General features: G+C 40.7%; 1 protein-coding gene across 2 annotated transcripts; it reads left to right on the plus strand.

Moving 5' to 3' along the window:
* The first annotated feature begins 889 nt into the window (after positions 1-889).
* Positions 890-17555, plus strand: peli3 (pellino E3 ubiquitin protein ligase family member 3). Of its 2 annotated transcripts, none has more exons than XM_058393775.1 (7): positions 890-1201; positions 7411-7612; positions 11025-11154; positions 12762-12863; positions 14950-15177; positions 16285-16473; positions 16827-17555. In XM_058393775.1, the coding sequence occupies exons 2-7, from the start codon at positions 7440-7442 to the stop codon at positions 17403-17405; spliced, it is 1401 nt and encodes a 466-aa protein (XP_058249758.1). In that variant the 5' UTR covers positions 890-1201; positions 7411-7439; the 3' UTR covers positions 17406-17555. The 2 variants fall into 2 exon arrangements, with proteins under 2 accessions (XP_058249758.1, XP_058249760.1); XM_058393777.1 differs by lacking the exon at positions 890-1201 and adding an exon at positions 2582-2784.
* Positions 17556-18120: the final 565 nt, after the last annotated feature.

Genomic DNA, 18120 nt, shown 5'->3' on the forward strand with positions numbered 1-18120 from the left:
CTTTAGACCACTTTTGCACTCGGCCATCCACGTGATTTAAAAGAAAACGTTATTCATCAGACCAGACCACCTTCTTCCATTGCTCCGTGGTCCAGTTCTGATGCTCACATGCTTTTGATAGATACTGACCACTGCAGACCGGGAACACCGCACAAGAGCTGCAGTTTTGGAGACGCTCTGATCCAGTCGTCTAGCCATCACAATTTGGCCCTTGTCAAACTCGCTCAAATCCTTACACTTGCCCATTTTTCCTGCTTCTAAAACATCAACTTTGAGGACAAAATGTTCACTTGCTGCCTAATATATCCCACCCACTAACAGGTGCCATGATGAGGAGATAACCACTGTTATTCACGTCACCTCTCAGTGTTCATAATGTTATGCCTGATCGGTGTATAATATTAGATATATTCTGAATTATTTTAATAGTTGTAACTGATCTGCTTTGGAAATCTCTGCACCCCCCTCCCCTTTCTTTTATCTTCTGATTTTTGTAATGCACCGCGATAAAATGTCTCATAAAGCATTTCAATTCACAGTTGTCACTGACGTCCTGTGCATGATATAAACTTGAATGTATAATAGTTACATTATAAATTATAGCATTATAAAGACATGACGTCACGTGCGCGAATCTTCCACCTGATGCTTAACTGTACGAGACGTGACACTTGACCAAGTTTATCCCCGTGTCCAGTAGCCGTCAATCTGAGGCTCTATGGCGTTTTGTCATGGCTGAGGATATGTCCTAATATGTGCACCGTATCGCGGTGCTTTCTCGCGCTCCCCGGTGCGTGCTGAGCATATCAGACCGCGTGGGGTGAAACGGCGGGTGGGCGGAGCCTGTGCCTACCCCACTATCTGTAGCACGTAAAGGCGTGTCTTAAACCCGAGTCACGGCGTCCAAACACACCCACTCTGTAGGCGACGGTGAAACACCTTCTGTTGTATATATCTCTTGGAAGAGGGAATGCAGAGGAGCGATGGGCGTGTCAACTGAACGTCGTGTCCGGAGCGAAATCCCTCTTTCGGATTAACATTAGGCATTACCGTGTACCGTAATGACCCTGGTGTGTCTATGTGGCGATGAGCGCGTCGTCCACATCGTCGTAGCGCGAGGACACCAGCAGCGCCACGCGACCTTCTGATGCCACGCGCGGATTAAACCAGCCATCGGGACTAACGACGCAAACATCAGCGGGTGTGTTGGCTTGATTTATTTATTTATTTATTTTTATTTTATTTGTTTGTTTTTGAAGGACCGACTGTCCGTGCACTGTTTCTTGTCTTTCGATCGATTTATTGTGATGCTCTTCCCGCAATAGACTGTTTAGTGTCTGCGCAGTTGAGTGAAAATCCCTTGTGTCTCCCATCACTCCCAGACTGCTGCTGGTGGACTGGTCACTATTTTCAGCCTTGATAGCCTGAGAACATCTTATGACGAATTTGCCCCTGCAATGGGTGCTGTCTGCTTGATGTAACTCGAGCTTGGTGTTTCTGTTAAATCCTAATAAAGCGAGTCAAATGCAGTATGATTTAAAGTGACGGAAATGCTGTGGTGGAGTAGGATCCGGTGAAATGGACCAGCTGTCCGAGGATGTTTATTATCCACAATCAACAGTGTCCGTGTGAGTGTGTGTTCCTGTAGACGCATAACCCCCTGCAGCAGCATCTGAAAGCACAGGATTTTTTTTTTTGTAAAGCCATAAAGCCATTACATAATGATGTCCTGAAATTGAAGGAAGTTTCTGTTACAAGGCCCTTTTTTTTCTGAAGGTGGCAACAAGGTGGCAGTCGCATGCTGCTTTGACCCTCAGCAATGTTTTAACCGTGTCCAGTTCCATTGTGGCTTGTATAATGATGCTGATGTCAATGTCAGCTTCGTATCTCCAAGAGGATTTCAAGGATTTGCTCAGTCTAACCCATACAGGTCATAAAGGTACCCAGACATGACATGCTGGTTGACATACGACTATATGTTTGGCACAGTGACTCAGCACAACCTATGCTGATATTTTTGAAGCAAAGGGAACTGTTGAATATATTTTTTGCTTCCTTTTTCCTGGGTGGTACTCGTACTTGGTTTCTATGTCTGTAGTGTGTGGGTGTGGGTGTCTGGGTGTGGATGTGGTCGTGAGGTCCACCTGTGACATGCTGGAGTTGAGAAAAGATTTTACCCCCCTGGAGTTGACAGGATTAGTGCTACCTGCAGACTATTAGGACCTGGACCTCACAACACACAACACATAGTCTTATGCATGACTTTGACAACCTTGATTTGTGCTTATGAGAAATGTAGCAGGAGTATAGCACTGAGTTGTTGCTCACACTGTACAGTATGCGAGGAATTTAACACAGCTGTTGAGCTCCAGTTGTGCATATAGACATTACTTAAAAAAGATACGATAAAGACAAAGAATATGAACAGAGATAAATATAAAAAATGTTGCACATATGCATACTGCGTGGAAACGTTATTGCATTTTGGCAAATCGCAAGTGTGGGAGTGTTCATGAGTCTGAATCCATGTGGAAAGATGATTTTTCCAGTGTCTGGTGGATTTGATGCACAGTGAGCTGAAGCTGCTGCTGCTGGAGGGAAGGAGTTCAAATATTCACTGGCCTTGGTGTTAGGGGTCGGTGATGACTGTTTTTTTGCTCACATCTTGGCTTTGACTGTCATACAGATGCAGGGCTTTCTGGAAGGTGCTAGCATTCATGTGCCATTTCTACAGAATTAGCAGATCTAAGACTTCCTGGTAATGCCACCTGTGTTGTAGAAAAGGTAAGCTGTTGAATGAGATTGCTTATGAGCACTTGTGTTTATGCCGTCTGATTTAGAGTATATTGTTTACTGCTTTAAATTACGATGCATGGTGATCGCTATACTGTAGGTTTCTGTGACCGTAAGGCTTTATATGGTGCTATAAGCTTTGGTATAAATATCTGAATGACATAGGAAAGTCAGGTCCATGAGAAAGATATGAACCTGCATGAAGTGTATAGTGAGGATTAATACAGCTTTATGTTACACACCAGCTCTTGTATTACATAGAATGAATAAAATTAAGAGAGAGGAACAATTTGATGTTATTCCTTCTTTATTCGCACGCAAAGCTTGTGGTAGGTTCAGGAAATATCAGCCAGGTCAGGCAGAATATTACAGCATACACAGGTCACCATCACACTAAACTGCACCGTTACAATACAGCAATACAGAAACTTCTGTGTTATAGGGATACATACTATATATAGGAATATAAAGTTATTCATAATCACATTGTTGGCCTTTGCATTATTTGCACCGGGAGTCTGCAGTATGCAAATAAGCATCCTGTGAAACTAGCATATTTTTTGTATCTTGTAAGCATTCAGCAGTTGCCGATATGTTCTGTGGGAGTTTTTATAAAACGACTAAAATGTGTTAAATACCAGTAATGTCAACTATTCTTTAACCATGCTCGATAAAGGATTCATCACCATGTGTTGCACAACACAGTGTGTAGCACTGTGCTATTTTCGTCCACATTATGCAGCTCTACTCGATTATCCTAACAGTGTAACGCATAATAGTTATACGGGGAAATAATGATGTCAGGCTACAGTAAACACGCATATGATTACACAGTATAATAATACAGCAATATAAAAACATCACTGTTATCAGTAGCACTTCTCCAGTACTGCCTATAGATAAGTCTTTGCTAACGTAAAGCAGACATTCTTGTGTACAGAACATCAGCGTAGCAAGCATTACAGGATTCATTACAGGCATTTAATGTGACTCATTATATTAAAGGTAAACACAGTTGTAGCCACAAAACTCTAGTGGTGCTTCTGGCCTTGCTACAGCAACAGCATCCAGGATAAGCAGCATATAATAAGACTGCAGCGCCGACATAAAATCAAGAGCTCAGTAATGGTTCTGCTGCGAAGCGTGTACAGATGATGAAGAATTAAGTTTGGTGAGATCAGACTGGAATAGGCTAAGTTATTTTGGAGATCATTTCCGTACATGTGTATATTTAGCAGCCCCCTTCGTCAGTTTTATGATGGAGATAGATGATGCAGACTCTCCCTCTCCCACTCTCTCCCTCCTCTCTCTCGCTCTCTCTCTCTCGCTCTCTCGCTCTCTCTCTCTCTCTCTCTCTCTCTCTCTCTCTCTCTCTCTCTCTCTCTCTCACTCACACACACACACACACAGACACACTCACACACACACCATGCTGCAGAGGCACCAAGGAGGATTGTGAGAGGAAAGTGAGATAGCATGGGGCACATTTTGGAAGATAGGAGTTGAGAGAAATGGATGAAGAATCAAGCGGTGTTGATGGAGGAGGAGCAAAAGAAAGGCATGATATAGAAATAACAGAAAAAGTAAGGAAGATGGCAGATGTTGACTGGAGTGAGGGGTTTAGGCAAGGGGTTAGCTAAGACATGACATGATATGAGGGAAAAAGTACTAACCACCAATCACTATTTTTCTTCTTTTAGTCCTTCATTATTCTGACCATTTTTATTTTTTAACCGCCATGTCCAGTCTACCATCTCTCTCTGTCTCTCTCTCTCTCTCTCTCTCTCTAGGTTGTGACAGTCGGTTGATTAGAAAGTACATGGCACAGAGTAGGCAATCCATCACCCCCACCAAGCTCATGCGCAAGCATATATAATCTCCTAATACACACACACACACACACACATTTGTTCCAGCCATGTTTGCATGTTGTAGCTCGATGTAGCCTTCACTACTCTGTCACATTGTGCACGGTATGGTTTTCTTTTTAGAGAAATGCCTCTGTCCTCCATCACCTGCACTGGCATGCCAGTTCTATTTTTGTCTTCTCACCATTCATCTCTCTCTCTCTCTCTCTCTCTCTCTCTCTCTCTCTCTCTGTCTCTCTCTCTCACCCCCTCTCTCTTTCTCCCGCATGCCCCTTCCCCTCTGTCTGCTCTATCCCACTTTCACACCCCCGCAAACCCTGCTGTACCGCAGCAGAACTGTGGCTGGTTGATTTGTGCTGTTCATCCTCTTGACACTACATAGACATAAAGTTTTGCATAATCCAGCAGAGCCATATATGCATTATCAACATAGTGTATCTTTGATGCACACTATGTTGTTTATATATTTTATGCATATTGAATAATTGCAATGATAATATTAATATGTTCATCATTCTGTTTTAGTGTGCATATAGCTTTAAGCCTTTTGATAGCATTGATTAGCATTCAGTATTCAGCAAGAATTAGAGTGTCAGGAAAGATAGAGTTCAATCATTTTCATGAATTAAATGCCCTCTTATCTTATCTTATCTTATCTTATCTTATCTTATCTTATCTTATCTTATCTTATCTTATCTTATCTTATCTTATCTTATCTTATCTTATCTTATCTTAAATAATACATTTAGAACTAGTCATATATTTTTAAGCAAACACAAACATACACCAATCAGCCATAACATTATGAGCAGTGTCAGGTGAAGTGAACAACGCTGACGCTCCTCATCATGGCTCCTGTTAGTGGGTGGGATTATATTAGGCAGCAAGTGAACGTTTTGTCCTCAAAGTTGATGTGTTAGAAGCAGGAGAAATGGACAAGCGTAAGGATTTGAGCGAGTTTGAGAAGGGCCAAATTGTGATGGCTAGACGACTGGATCAGAGCATCTCCAAAACTGCAGCTCTTGTGGAGTGTTCCCGGTCTGCAGTGGTCAGTATCTATATAAAGTGATCCAAAGAAGGAACAGTGGTGAACTGGAGACAGGGTCATGGACAGCCAAGGCTCATTGATGCACATGGGGAGCGAAGGCTGGCCCGTGTGATCCGATCCAACAGACGAGCTACTGTTGCTCAAATTGGTGAAGAAGTTAATGCTGGTTCTGATAGAAAGGTGTCAGAATACACGGTGTATTACAGATTGTTGAGTATGGGGTTGCATACCAACAGACCAGTCAGGGTGCCCATGCTGACCCCTGTGCACCACGGAAAGCACCAACAATTAACTGAACAGATTCAGGTAATGTTCACATCAAACATCAGAATGGGGGAAAATCTCAGATGACTTTGATCATGGCATGGTTTTTAATGGTAATTTCCTTGGATTTGCATGTGCAGTTGTCTCCAGAGTGGTGCCAAAAATAAAAACATCCAGTGAAGGCAATTCTGTGGGAGAATGACTTGGCCAGACTGGTTTGGAGCTGACAGAAAGGCTACACTAACTCAAACCACTGTTGGCTTGTACAAACAGTTACTACAGTAACTCTAATAAGCACTCTTTACAATCGTAGTGAGTAGATGAGCATTTCAGAGCATGACATGTGAGCTTCAACAGGAAATAACTACAACAGGTTTCCCTCCTGTCAGCCAGGAGAGAGTCAGAGGCTACATTGGGAACAGGCTCACTGAAACTGGACAGTTGAAGATTGAATAAACAAACAAACTAGGCAATGTTTGGGTGAGGTTTGACATGTTGCATGTGTTCTGAGATGCTTTTCTGCTCACCACTGTTGTAAAGAGTACATGCTCTGTAGAGTGTTGTGTGAGGAAAAACTCCAGAATCAGAATCAGAAAACCAGTCAATCTGGCACTAACAATTATGCCACAGTGACTGAGATAACATGTGCTCCTCATTTTGATGTTTGATGTGCATAGTAACTGAAGCTTTTGACCTGTATCTGCATGATCTTATGCAATGTGCTGCTGCTGCTACATTAGTGGATTGGATAACAGCATGATTGTGCAGTTGTAAAGTGGCCAGATTATTTAACAGATTAATTATAGGCAGACAAATGTCTTAGATAATCTCAGCAACTGAGTGCATCTAGACAGGAAGTCAGTCTGGCACAATGTCAATTGATAGTTAGCTGGTTGTTAACTTAAACTCACCACTTTGTCTGGTCCTTATCTTTCCAATTATCAATAATGAAAAGGAGGTACCCAAAAATTATTTTAACATTTGTTAGTATAATTTAACCTTTTTTCAGGCTTTCATTGGCAAGTTTGGGGAAATATTGTTGCCATGATTTAAGATAAAATGTGTAAGGTTTGCTGTTGCCCCAGAAGGAGATTGGAATCTGTCTCTGGGCATAAAGAATTCTGGACTGACCTACTACAACCCTGTATTGTTTGCTTCTATAATACCCATTAGGAAAAGCGGAAAATGACTGAATGTTTATGTACAAGATCTTTTCATAACAAGTCTATTGCATAAAACATACATGCGGATTGTATCGGCACATTAGATCCGCTACTGATCAGCCTCCAATAACTCTGCTTGGCATTGAATTGTTAGAACACCATGTTGTGTTGTATTTTCTATTCCTAGGAATTCAGGTGAGAAGGTGTACAATAAAAGTGCAAAGCGCAATGCAACATCATACCTAACAAATGATCTCCTTCTTTTCTCTCTCAGCTGCGAGTCCCTGCACGTGGCCCTCAGACATGGTTTTAGAAGGAAGCTCTGAGGCTCTGTGCCCTCCTCCATCCCTGGAGCTGCGCCCATCATGCAACAAGAGCCAGCCATCGCCCCCACTAGATTCGGGCTCGCAATCCCATGATGCCATATTTCCTGGGGACAAGGAGCCTATCAAGTACGGAGAGCTGATAGTGCTGGGGTAAGAACATCCTGTAGCCTCAGAATGCTGGCTGATGAGACACCGATATTTAATCGTTTGATTAGGAAGGCTAGAGTTCCTTAACTATGTGAATCAGCTGAATGTATATTCTAATTTTTGGAAATAATATGAAGTCACTTATCATGGTTTTCACTTTTTCTAAAGATTATATGGAATGTTGGCATGCTCCTCTCTATCCATAGGAGAGATTTAAAAAAAAAAAAAAATCACAGCTATTTTTATTTAACTAGTATGTCCATTGGCTTCCATCAGAACAGTACATCACACCTCCCCTCTTTGTTCTGTGCAGTTAAAGCAAACCTTTTCTTAATAAGCTGCCAACTGAGTGGATGAGCGGATTCTATGTGATGTTTACACAACCCGAAAATGTAAATGGATTAGTTATATAATTAAATTGTATGTTTGAACTAATATTGGCCATGTTCATTTGAGTAAATTAGCTCCTTTTTCCTCGACAACGTTTCTGCAGAAGCAGAGCATCATATTGAAGTCTTTCCCCAAAACATAGCAAAAAACTAGTTGTGTGGCAATGAATATTCTTGCACAGTCTCCATATAGAGCTTAGCTGTGTTTGCAGGAAAGTCTCTCAGGTTATCAGAGAACCTGTTAATGAGCATGCTGATGCAATGTTTCCTCGAGCACTGTATACAGTCAGCTCACAGACTCTTTATAAAGGAGAATTATTCGCTTTTCTTTTTTTTAGTTGGCACAGCTGATACTGTAATATCAGTGCACAGACAAGGACCAGACAGTAGCCACAGCTTAATGAAATAAGCTGTTGCAAAAATGATATCTAGAGACGGGCTGACAAGCAAAATGGTTGTAAAGTGGAGGCTCAGCAGAAAATGGCTTGTGTAATTGTCAGTAGATGAACTGTTTAAATCCAGAGAATGCCGCAGCCATCCGCACAACCGTACCATACTAACCATTCAGGGGTGAGTGTGATATCATGTGTGAAGAAGAGGGATGTTAGCACTTTACATAGCATGACATAGCATGAACAGCAGCTGGAAAAGATGCAATTAGCTGGCTCCATATGTTTTGGAGGTCTTCACCGTACCTGAATGGTGTAATAGGGGAAAACCAGCTAGTGACTGGCAAATGGAAATTGATCATATTGAGAGAAACTATGGAAAAATGTTTTTTTCCTGGTGCACAGTTTAACTGAGAAAATTCATAGTTACACCCTTCAAATACTCAGACAGGATAATAGTATGGGTGTGACTGAATGATACTGGCTTTTGCTAATGTCAAAAAATATTCATAGTGGCCATGTTTTAGAAAAGTAATGAGACTTGTGCGTTCACTGTGATGCATTGGAATCCACTATATGAAAGCTGTGTATTTTTATGTTTGCTGTGTACAATCCATTTGAATCGTAAGAATTGTGCATTGATATCCCTTAATAATATTACATGTTTAGGCTTTAGTATTTACTATTTATTTTATTGCATAATTGTAGGGTGTTCCAATGAATTGAAAGATCTTTCATAAGACAACATGTACTGTATTACCATCATTTTATAATATACTATTATCCTATTATGACTTATAGTACAGGAATCTGCTGTGAGTATGTTTATTTGGTAATTTGAAGAAATATCAGCAAAGTTTTGAGGCTATTACATTATAGTCAGGAGATATTAAATATGTAGCATTCATTTTGCTAAAACGTTTCTCCAACGCTGCATGTCACTAAGATTCTGCTGAATGTAGTTTAGAGGGAGTTCGAGAGTAAAATTACCTTCTGATAAATAGGCCTCCTGTTATGATCCTTTCTTTTGGATGAATGAACGTAACATCGTTCAGTCTCTACTAGTGGTGCACAGATACAGCTGCTCCATTCACTTATCTTCAGATTTCAGCTGTGGATGTAAACCACCTCATGTGACTACCGACAAAGCCATCATTCAAATCCCACAACTACTGAGCATAGTAAAGGAATGAACGTCTGGGAGAGAAAGTGAGCAGAGACCATTGGGCATTACTGAGGGAGAGATTAAGAGACAGACGGTTTGCTTTTTAACCCTTTCACAATAAATATAGCGAGAAAGAATGATTGACCATCTATTAACTCCAAGACAGCTTTGCACCATCCATGGGAGACATTTCATTAGTCATTTTAGAAAGTCTACATGATTAGCATAGTTGAATAGGCAAAAAGAAAGATAATGAAATATTGTTGTTCAATTATTTTCTGGGATTTGTCTTCTACCAGAAGTGCAAATAGTAGAAATTGTGCAAATGAACAAGTGCAGATAAATAAGTAAATATGTACATCAATAAATAAAGCAATGTTGGGTATTATGCAGTAGAAAAGAATAGAAGTATGTACAGGCTGTATTTACAGCACATAATGTGTAGATAAAAAGAATGTATATATATATATATATATATATATATATATATATATATATATATATATATATATATATATATATATATATATATATATATATATATATATATATATATATATACATACATACACTGATCAGCCATAACATGAACACTGAGAGGTGAAGTGAATAACTCTGATATCTCCTCATGGCACCTGTTAGTGGGTGGGATAGGCAGCAAGTGAACATTTTGTTCTCAAAGTTGATGTGCAGGAAAAATGGGCAAGAGTAAGGATTAGAGCGAGTTTGACAAGGGCCAGACTGTGATTGCTAGATGACTGGATCAGAGCATCTCCAAAACTGCAGTGGAATCAGGTGGCCTGGTCTGATGAATAACGTTTTCTTTTAAATCACGTGGATGGCCGGGTACATGTGCGTCGCTTACCTGGGGAACACATGACACCAGGATGCACTATGGGAAGAAGGCAAGCCGGCGGAGGCAGTGTCATGCTTTGGGCAATGTTCTGCTGCCATCCATGTGGATGTTACTCTGACACGTACCACCTACCTAAGCATTGTTGCAGACCATGTACACCCTTTCCTGGAAACGCTATTCCCTAATGGCTGTAGCCTCTTTCAGCAGGAAACCACAAAGCAAAATTGGTTCAGGAATAGATTGATGAGCACAACAATGAGTATATACAGATACATATATGAATTCATCTATGAATGAACAATTATGTACATGTATAATTATAATATACAGAGAAGATGTAGCACGATGTACAGAGTGGAGCAGAACTGCAATGTGGTTACAGGCATTTATACTTATATATATATATATATATTCTTGACCAAAATAATGTACATTAGACACATGTAATTGTTGATCAAAAATAATGTATATTGTAAAAGCAATTGTTGGTCAACCCCAACAGGTCAGCCCATTTACAACAAATTTGACCTACAACGTTAAACTACTCTTCACATTTCAAGGGATCTGTAATTTCTCTAGCCAGTATAAGTAATTTCTTTCATTCTGTCATATGCAGACATAACGGTTCACTTGCGGGTGGTGATAAAGGGCGCAGGAGGAGTCGACTAGCCCTTTACAAGAGACCCAAAGCTAATGGCGTCAAACCTGATGTCATCCACAACGTATCCACACCTCTGGTGTCAAAGGTGAGAATTCACAGCATCACCTATTATTAAGTCTATTCAGAACTGTCTGTAGCCTGTGCCCTGCTTTTTTGTTACACAGTGTTATGTGTGAATGTAATTAATCTTTTCCAATGACCTCTTACAACAGCTGTTAAACATGACATACAGCATATGTTCTAGCCAGCAGTAATGGTAGGGAGCACACATGAACAAAACTAAATGTGTCAATGCTTAGTGTTACTTTCATTCTACCACTACTTTCATTCTACCAAGGCAGTACTCACACTGAGCACTTTACTAGGAACAGGTGTTGGTCATGTCTGACTTTATAGAAAAAAGATCATACATGTCACATCTCAAGAACCTTTCTTGTATATCACAAGAGCTGGCATCTTAATGCATGAACATGGAATATGAACAAGGTAGGAATACTTGTTGCACTTGTTAAATATATACAATAAAAATAATGAGGATGTACTTGTAGTTTTGGATGTTGTTTAGCTTGATGGTAAATTTTTAAGCTTGCTTACCATTTTAACAACGTGACACACAGGGTCACAAGCTTCAAAATCTTGAAAGATGTGGTCGGTTTTGGCTCTTCATTCCTATGTATACACTGAAACTTTGGACAATATGAGCTTTGCTGAGCAAGATAGCCATGTCCATATATATTTGGACGTTCAAATAATTTTAGCTGGAAATTAAATAATGAATATGAAGATTTTAGCTTTATTCTGAGTGTATTTACATTGGGTGAATGATGTAGGATTTACAGCATTGTATTCGACCCCCCCTTTGTTTAAGGGAACAATTACTTGGCTTCAAGTCATTTGCATTGGAACCAACAGACATCAACATTTTTCCCTTCAAATGAAATGCATGTTCAAACGGATTCAATCAGGTGATTGCCTTTACCATTGTAGAACTTTCTACTTTATTTCTAGTCTCAGGTTGTTATGGAAGTATAGTTTGGGTCTGAACTGATCATATAGCTGCTGATTTTGTCTGCAGTCACTTCATTAATAAGGGAACAAACCAATTTCAACTCCAGTATACTGTGGTAGACTGCTAAAATAACAATAACTTTAATAACAATAACTGTCAGTGTCCAAATATTTATGGACTGTAGCCACTAGATTGAAAGTAAAACAACTGCATCCTTTGACAGCGTGGTAAGAAAACATGGTGGCCTGTTTATAATGTCAGTCAAATGGCCTCTTCCTGTACAAGTAGGGATAAATAGTAACAGACAGTCTGGCGATAGACTACAGTACACGATATTTCTCAATGACAAGTGTGGGATTATGAATTCTTTACCATACAGTTTCATAACATACTGTACATACCGCTTTTAGATCAACACCCTGACTCTAAAGAAAGCCAACGTTTAAAATGCTTAAAATGTGTAACCTGACATTACATGCAGTCCTACATATCCACCTGCATATCTCCTGGTTCTCCCACTAAATGCCATGAGTACAAACCCATTATATAACATTGCAGTGGCCATTGCATAAGATTTGAGATTGTGAGAGCACTCTCTGTACTGTTCCATATACTGGTGTAATGGAAGAGCTAACAAAGGATGGAAATCTGATGGATTGCTGTGTTTTCTGTGTGTGTTTCAGGCACTGAGCAACAAAAGCCAGCACAGTATCTCCTACACACTGTCAAGGAGTCATTCTGTTATAGTAGAGTATACACATGATTCCAACACAGATATGTTCCAGGTAAACAGCTGTATATATAATAACAGGTCCTTATAAGTGCCACGTCTTGTCTCACCCTCAGAAACAGTCCATTAATTTTTTTGTAATGCATCTTGAGTTGATATACACTTATATTGCCAAAAGTATTGGGACACCCCTCCAAATCATTGAATTCAGGGGTTGGACTTGGCCCCTTAGTTCCAGTGAAAGGAACTCTTAATGCTTCAGCATACCAAGACATTTTGGACAATTTCCTGCTCCCAACTTTGGTTTGTGGATGATCCTGTTCAAACATGACTATACACCAGTGCACAAAGCAAGTACCATAAAGACATAGATGAACGAGTTTGGTGTGGAGGAACTAGACTGGCCTGCACAGAGTCCCGACCTCAACCCGATAGAACACCTTTGGGATGAATTAGAGCAGAGACTGCGAGCCTGGCCAAAACTGGAATGTCTGCCTTTAAATGCACATGAATGTAATATGGAGTTGTGAGGTCAAGCGTTGGATGAGAAGGTCTGGCTCACAGTCTCTAATTCATCCCAAAGGTGTTCTATCAGTTGAGGTCAGGACTCTGTGAAGTTCCTCCACACCAAACTCACTCATCCATGTCTTTATGGACTTGCTTTGTGCACTGGTGTGCAGTCATGTTGGAACAGGAAGGGGTCATCCCCAAACTGTTACCACAAAGTTGGTAATTGTCCAAAATGTCTTGGTATGCTGAAGCATTAAGAGTTCCTTTCACTAGAACTAAGAAGCCCAACCCCTGAAAAAACAACACCTGAATTCAATGATTTGGAGAGGTTTCCCCCAAACATTTGGCAATATAGTGTATATTTGCTTCAAAGAAACAGGAATTTTTTCATTTGAAACAAATTAATCACATATTGTGTTTCACATTACAATCTACCCCTCCCCAAAACATTTCACATTGTGTAGCGTTAAAACCTAGAATGGATTTCAGTGGAATTTTAATCTGAGTCGTAAATCTACACAAAATCGCTCACATTAGTGAAATCAAGTGGAATTTCAATATGGTTTGCAAATTGTTTACAGCATGGTTTAAATTGTTCAAGTGCAAAATAAATAAATACATAACCACAAATGCTATGGTTGTAACATTCATAGTGCAAGTATTCATAAAACTAGATTAAATTATTACTAAATTATTTCTGGTGCAACCAGCTGGACATCACATAATAAGTGTGTGATCTTAATATAAATCCATGTTCCTAAAAGACCCCAGAGTTTCTCTGCATCATGAAGACCAAACTGGGATCTAGTTATTAAAAATAACAAACACTTTACATTTTTATACCAGTACACACCTGTTCCATTTGGCCTTTGGAATGGAAATTGACTCATTAGACATTTTCAGTCAGTATAAATAAATAATTTTATTGCCGCAAGTCTGTTATAAAATTTGTCAGGACACTGTTGGCATTCAGTAAGAGACATTGTTACCTCTGTTTAGATCACAGAATTTGAATGGTTTAAGATAATGCATTCAAACTTGGGGCATCTCAGAGCAGAAATGGGTTGCAATGGGAGAAAAACAAAAACGGTTTTGTTTTTGGAAATTTCTCTATACAGTATTGCTTCTAGTAGGCTAGGTAAAACAGAATTATGAAAAACTACTTCTTAAAGCCCTGAGTGACTTTCCTATGAGCCATTAACTACTACTGTGAAATGTGACATAACAACGACATTCAGTGCTGAAAATGGGCACCACCAAACAGGCAGAAATTAATTTTTTTGCCTCAGTTGAATCGAGTTAAACACCCCATGGAGCTCCATTAAATCAAGGATTAAAAAATAGAAAAGAAACAATATGACTGTCACTCTGATAGAGGAAGCTGTCTACCAAAAGTCATAGGTCAGGTAAGGAGAGAATTAGTCAGAGAAAAAAATAAGTGGCTAAGAATAAGTTTCAACATGATCTTAGGAACCAATAAAATCTATTTCAGGTTGCTACGAAATGTTCAAGCAGGGTTAAGTGGGTGAATATTCAAACACGGCACAGTCCTTAGTTATTGTACATGGCACTAGAGCTTACTTGTCACCTTAACTGTTATCTCACATACTTCTATGTTGTTTTGCTCCAAGATTGGCCGTTCCACAGAGAGCATGATCGACTTCGTGGTGACGGATATGGCGGGCAGCAGCGGCCAGTGCCAAGGTCAGAGTCAGGGAGGTGCGGGTGGAGACGGGGGACAGTCAGCACAAAGCACCATCTCCCGCTACGCATGCCGCATCATGTGTGAGCGCAGTGCCCCCTACACAGCTCGTATCTATGCTGCTGGCTTCGACTCCTCCAAAAACATCTTCCTCGGGGTGAGTCATATTAGCAGTCACTGAGGTAGGGGAAGCAAATAAAAGAAACTGACACACCTGGATTTGACCATCATTAAAATGACTGATAATCTCTAAGCAAGCTGTTCAGTCAGATAAGGCGATATTTGATTGAGAGTCGGATTCTGTCACTTTTCACTTATAATTACTGTATCTGTGGGATCAATGGAGAACAGTTACTTGTACCTGTATCTACAAGTGTGTGAGCAGCATTTCTGCAGGGGCAGTGTGTGAGGAGATGTAATGCTTTATGTACGTATATGTGTTAGGTCTATATTGTTGATCCTATACATTGACTATATTAACAGAATTTATATGATAAAAACCTGATTTTATAAAAATTGGGAATAAATATATAATAATAGAGTGGTATAATAAATGAGTGGTAATTGTTTATCATAGCCTAGATAAACAGATGGTATAACGGATTTAACTCTTTATTAGTATTAGCTTTACTTTATAAGCATGTGTGTTACTGCATTATAAGTGTTCAAAATGAACATATTTAATTTGTTGTAAGATATTTCAAAAATATTCAGCATTGTGACAGACCTTGTTTCTTATAACAACATTTTGAATTTTAACTCCATGGGAACTTCGCATAGGAGACCCTCCAAGTCTGAAACACTGCAGTGAAAGTAAAAAATATTGTGCACTTGTTTATACAAAGGCATTAATTCACAACAAAAATGTAACTAAACGGCAGCAGAACAAAAGATGGTGATGGTTTTGTAGCAGTAAGTGATTCATGTTCAGATTTACCACAGCATGAGTCCTAACACATACTAATGTCCTTGGCACAGAATGGACTCCCTCTGCCCACTGCCATTCTGTGGAGGTGGAGAGGAACAGGGCGAGAAAAAGCCTGAGAAATAAATATATAATATACTGTATGTCCATGAGGACCTAAATATTGTAAAAAGCCTCACTCTTGCACGTGATGACATTCTGGTTTTGTATTTTAATTCTTTCTTTAATCCATATACTGACTAATACTGTGATTTATACCTTACTGAGTGAAATCGCATGTTTCAAATCCTGACTCCTACTTCATAGGCAAAATCATGTTGCTCTGTGGCTTTGTGCTAGGAGCGGGCAGCTAAATGGCGGACCTCAGACGGCTTGATGGATGGGCTGACTACCAATGGGGTGTTAGTGATGCACCCTGCAGGGGAATTCGTGTCTGAGCCCACTCCTGGTGTGTGGCGGGAGATATCAGTGTGCGGGAACGTCTTCGCCCTGAGAGAGACACGCTCGGCTCAGCAGAGAGGCAAACTGGTGAGTAGGGGTGAGATAGCACAGCATGGTACGATCCTTGAAATTTGCTACAAGGTTAAAGCAGAGCTGTTTACTTGATAACAAAACAGACCAACCAGGCAACCAACCAGAGAAAAGAATTGCTACAATGTTTTGATAAATACTGAAAACTGTGTAAAAAAAAAAGATCCCTGACAAAGTGATGCATTATATAAATTAAAAATATGGAATAAATGTTCAGTAGTGGAAAAAGATGCAGAAAAAGCTTTTTGTCTGAAAAAGATTATGTTGCTTAAAATTTAAGTAATATTGAGCCTAGTAATGCATGGATGTGTCCAAATCCTCACCAGTGTGTGGGTTTTCCATTCTCGCAGGTCGAGAATGAGTCAAACACTCTGCAGGACGGCTCTCTGATTGACCTGTGTGGTGCCACGCTGCTGTGGCGGAGCCCGAGTGGCCTACGGCGCACACCTACGCTCAAGCAGCTCGAGTCGCTGCGCCAGGAATTGAATGCTGCACGTCCTCAGTGTCCGGTGGGCTTCAACACGCTAGCCTTCCCCAGCCTGGTGCAACGGGCCACCGTCGACAAGAAGCAACCTTGGGTCTACATGAACTGCGGTCACGTGCATGGCTACCACAACTGGGGTTTCCGCAGGGAGAAGGATAAGACCGTGGGGGCAGCTGAGCGCGAGTGCCCCATGTGCAGGAAGGTGGGCCCCTACGTGCCCCTGTGGCTGGGCTGTGAGGGTGGCCTGTATCTGGATGCAGGGCCCCCAACACATGCTTTCTGCCCCTGTGGTCATGTATGCTCAGAGAAAACAGCTCAAGGCTGGAGCCAGATCCCACTGCCGCACGGAACACACGCCTTCCACGCAGCATGCCCATTCTGTGGCACGTGGCTCACCGGCCAGCACGGCCACGTCAAGCTCATCTTCCAAGGCCCGGTTGACTGAGACAACAGGACTGCATGTGAAAGATATAGGACAAAAGGACTCGAGGAGCAAATGTACTAAACTGTTACTGCACCAAGAGATCAACGTGCTGAAAAGGAGAACATGTTGTTGAGAGAATATGTAAATAAAGGTGATGGAATAAAAAGGAAATGATTGTTTTGCTTTTTGTCAGATTTGTGTGGACAAGCAACGTACTGGGGAAGATTTATGAGCATTATTTTAGGGCAGGCAGCTTGTTGTGCCTGAAACCATGCTGATAATGAAATTTGCGTGGCTGGGGGCCAGGATCTCAAAATATACACCAGCATCGTAACAGACATTGGGATCAATGAGCAAAAAACTGCATCAGACTATATTATAAACACTACACATTTTAGACAAATCTCAGTGATGATCCAGCAGGATGCAGAAAGAGAGAGGCATAAGCAGCCTCTGTCTCCCCCTCCCTCCTTCCTCTGGTCTCTTCATCTCTGTTTCTCAGGGAAGTCTGAGCAGAGTGGTACAGTCGTGTCTGCAGACTGCAGCTCGTTCCCCGGCTATAAATAACTCAAGGTCATCAGTGCCTCCCCACCAACACTATGCACACTGCCCTTAGCATGTAAGGAAGAGAACAAGATATACAGCGCAGAGGCCATTTACAGGTCAAAAGCAAACAAGATTTATTTACATGTGCATAAATAGCTTGATGTGCACCTACTCATTAACATAAGTAATG

This window comes from Hemibagrus wyckioides, linkage group LG07 (genome assembly GCF_019097595.1).
Source record: "Hemibagrus wyckioides isolate EC202008001 linkage group LG07, SWU_Hwy_1.0, whole genome shotgun sequence".
In the NCBI taxonomy this organism is placed as follows: domain Eukaryota; kingdom Metazoa; phylum Chordata; class Actinopteri; order Siluriformes; family Bagridae; genus Hemibagrus; species Hemibagrus wyckioides.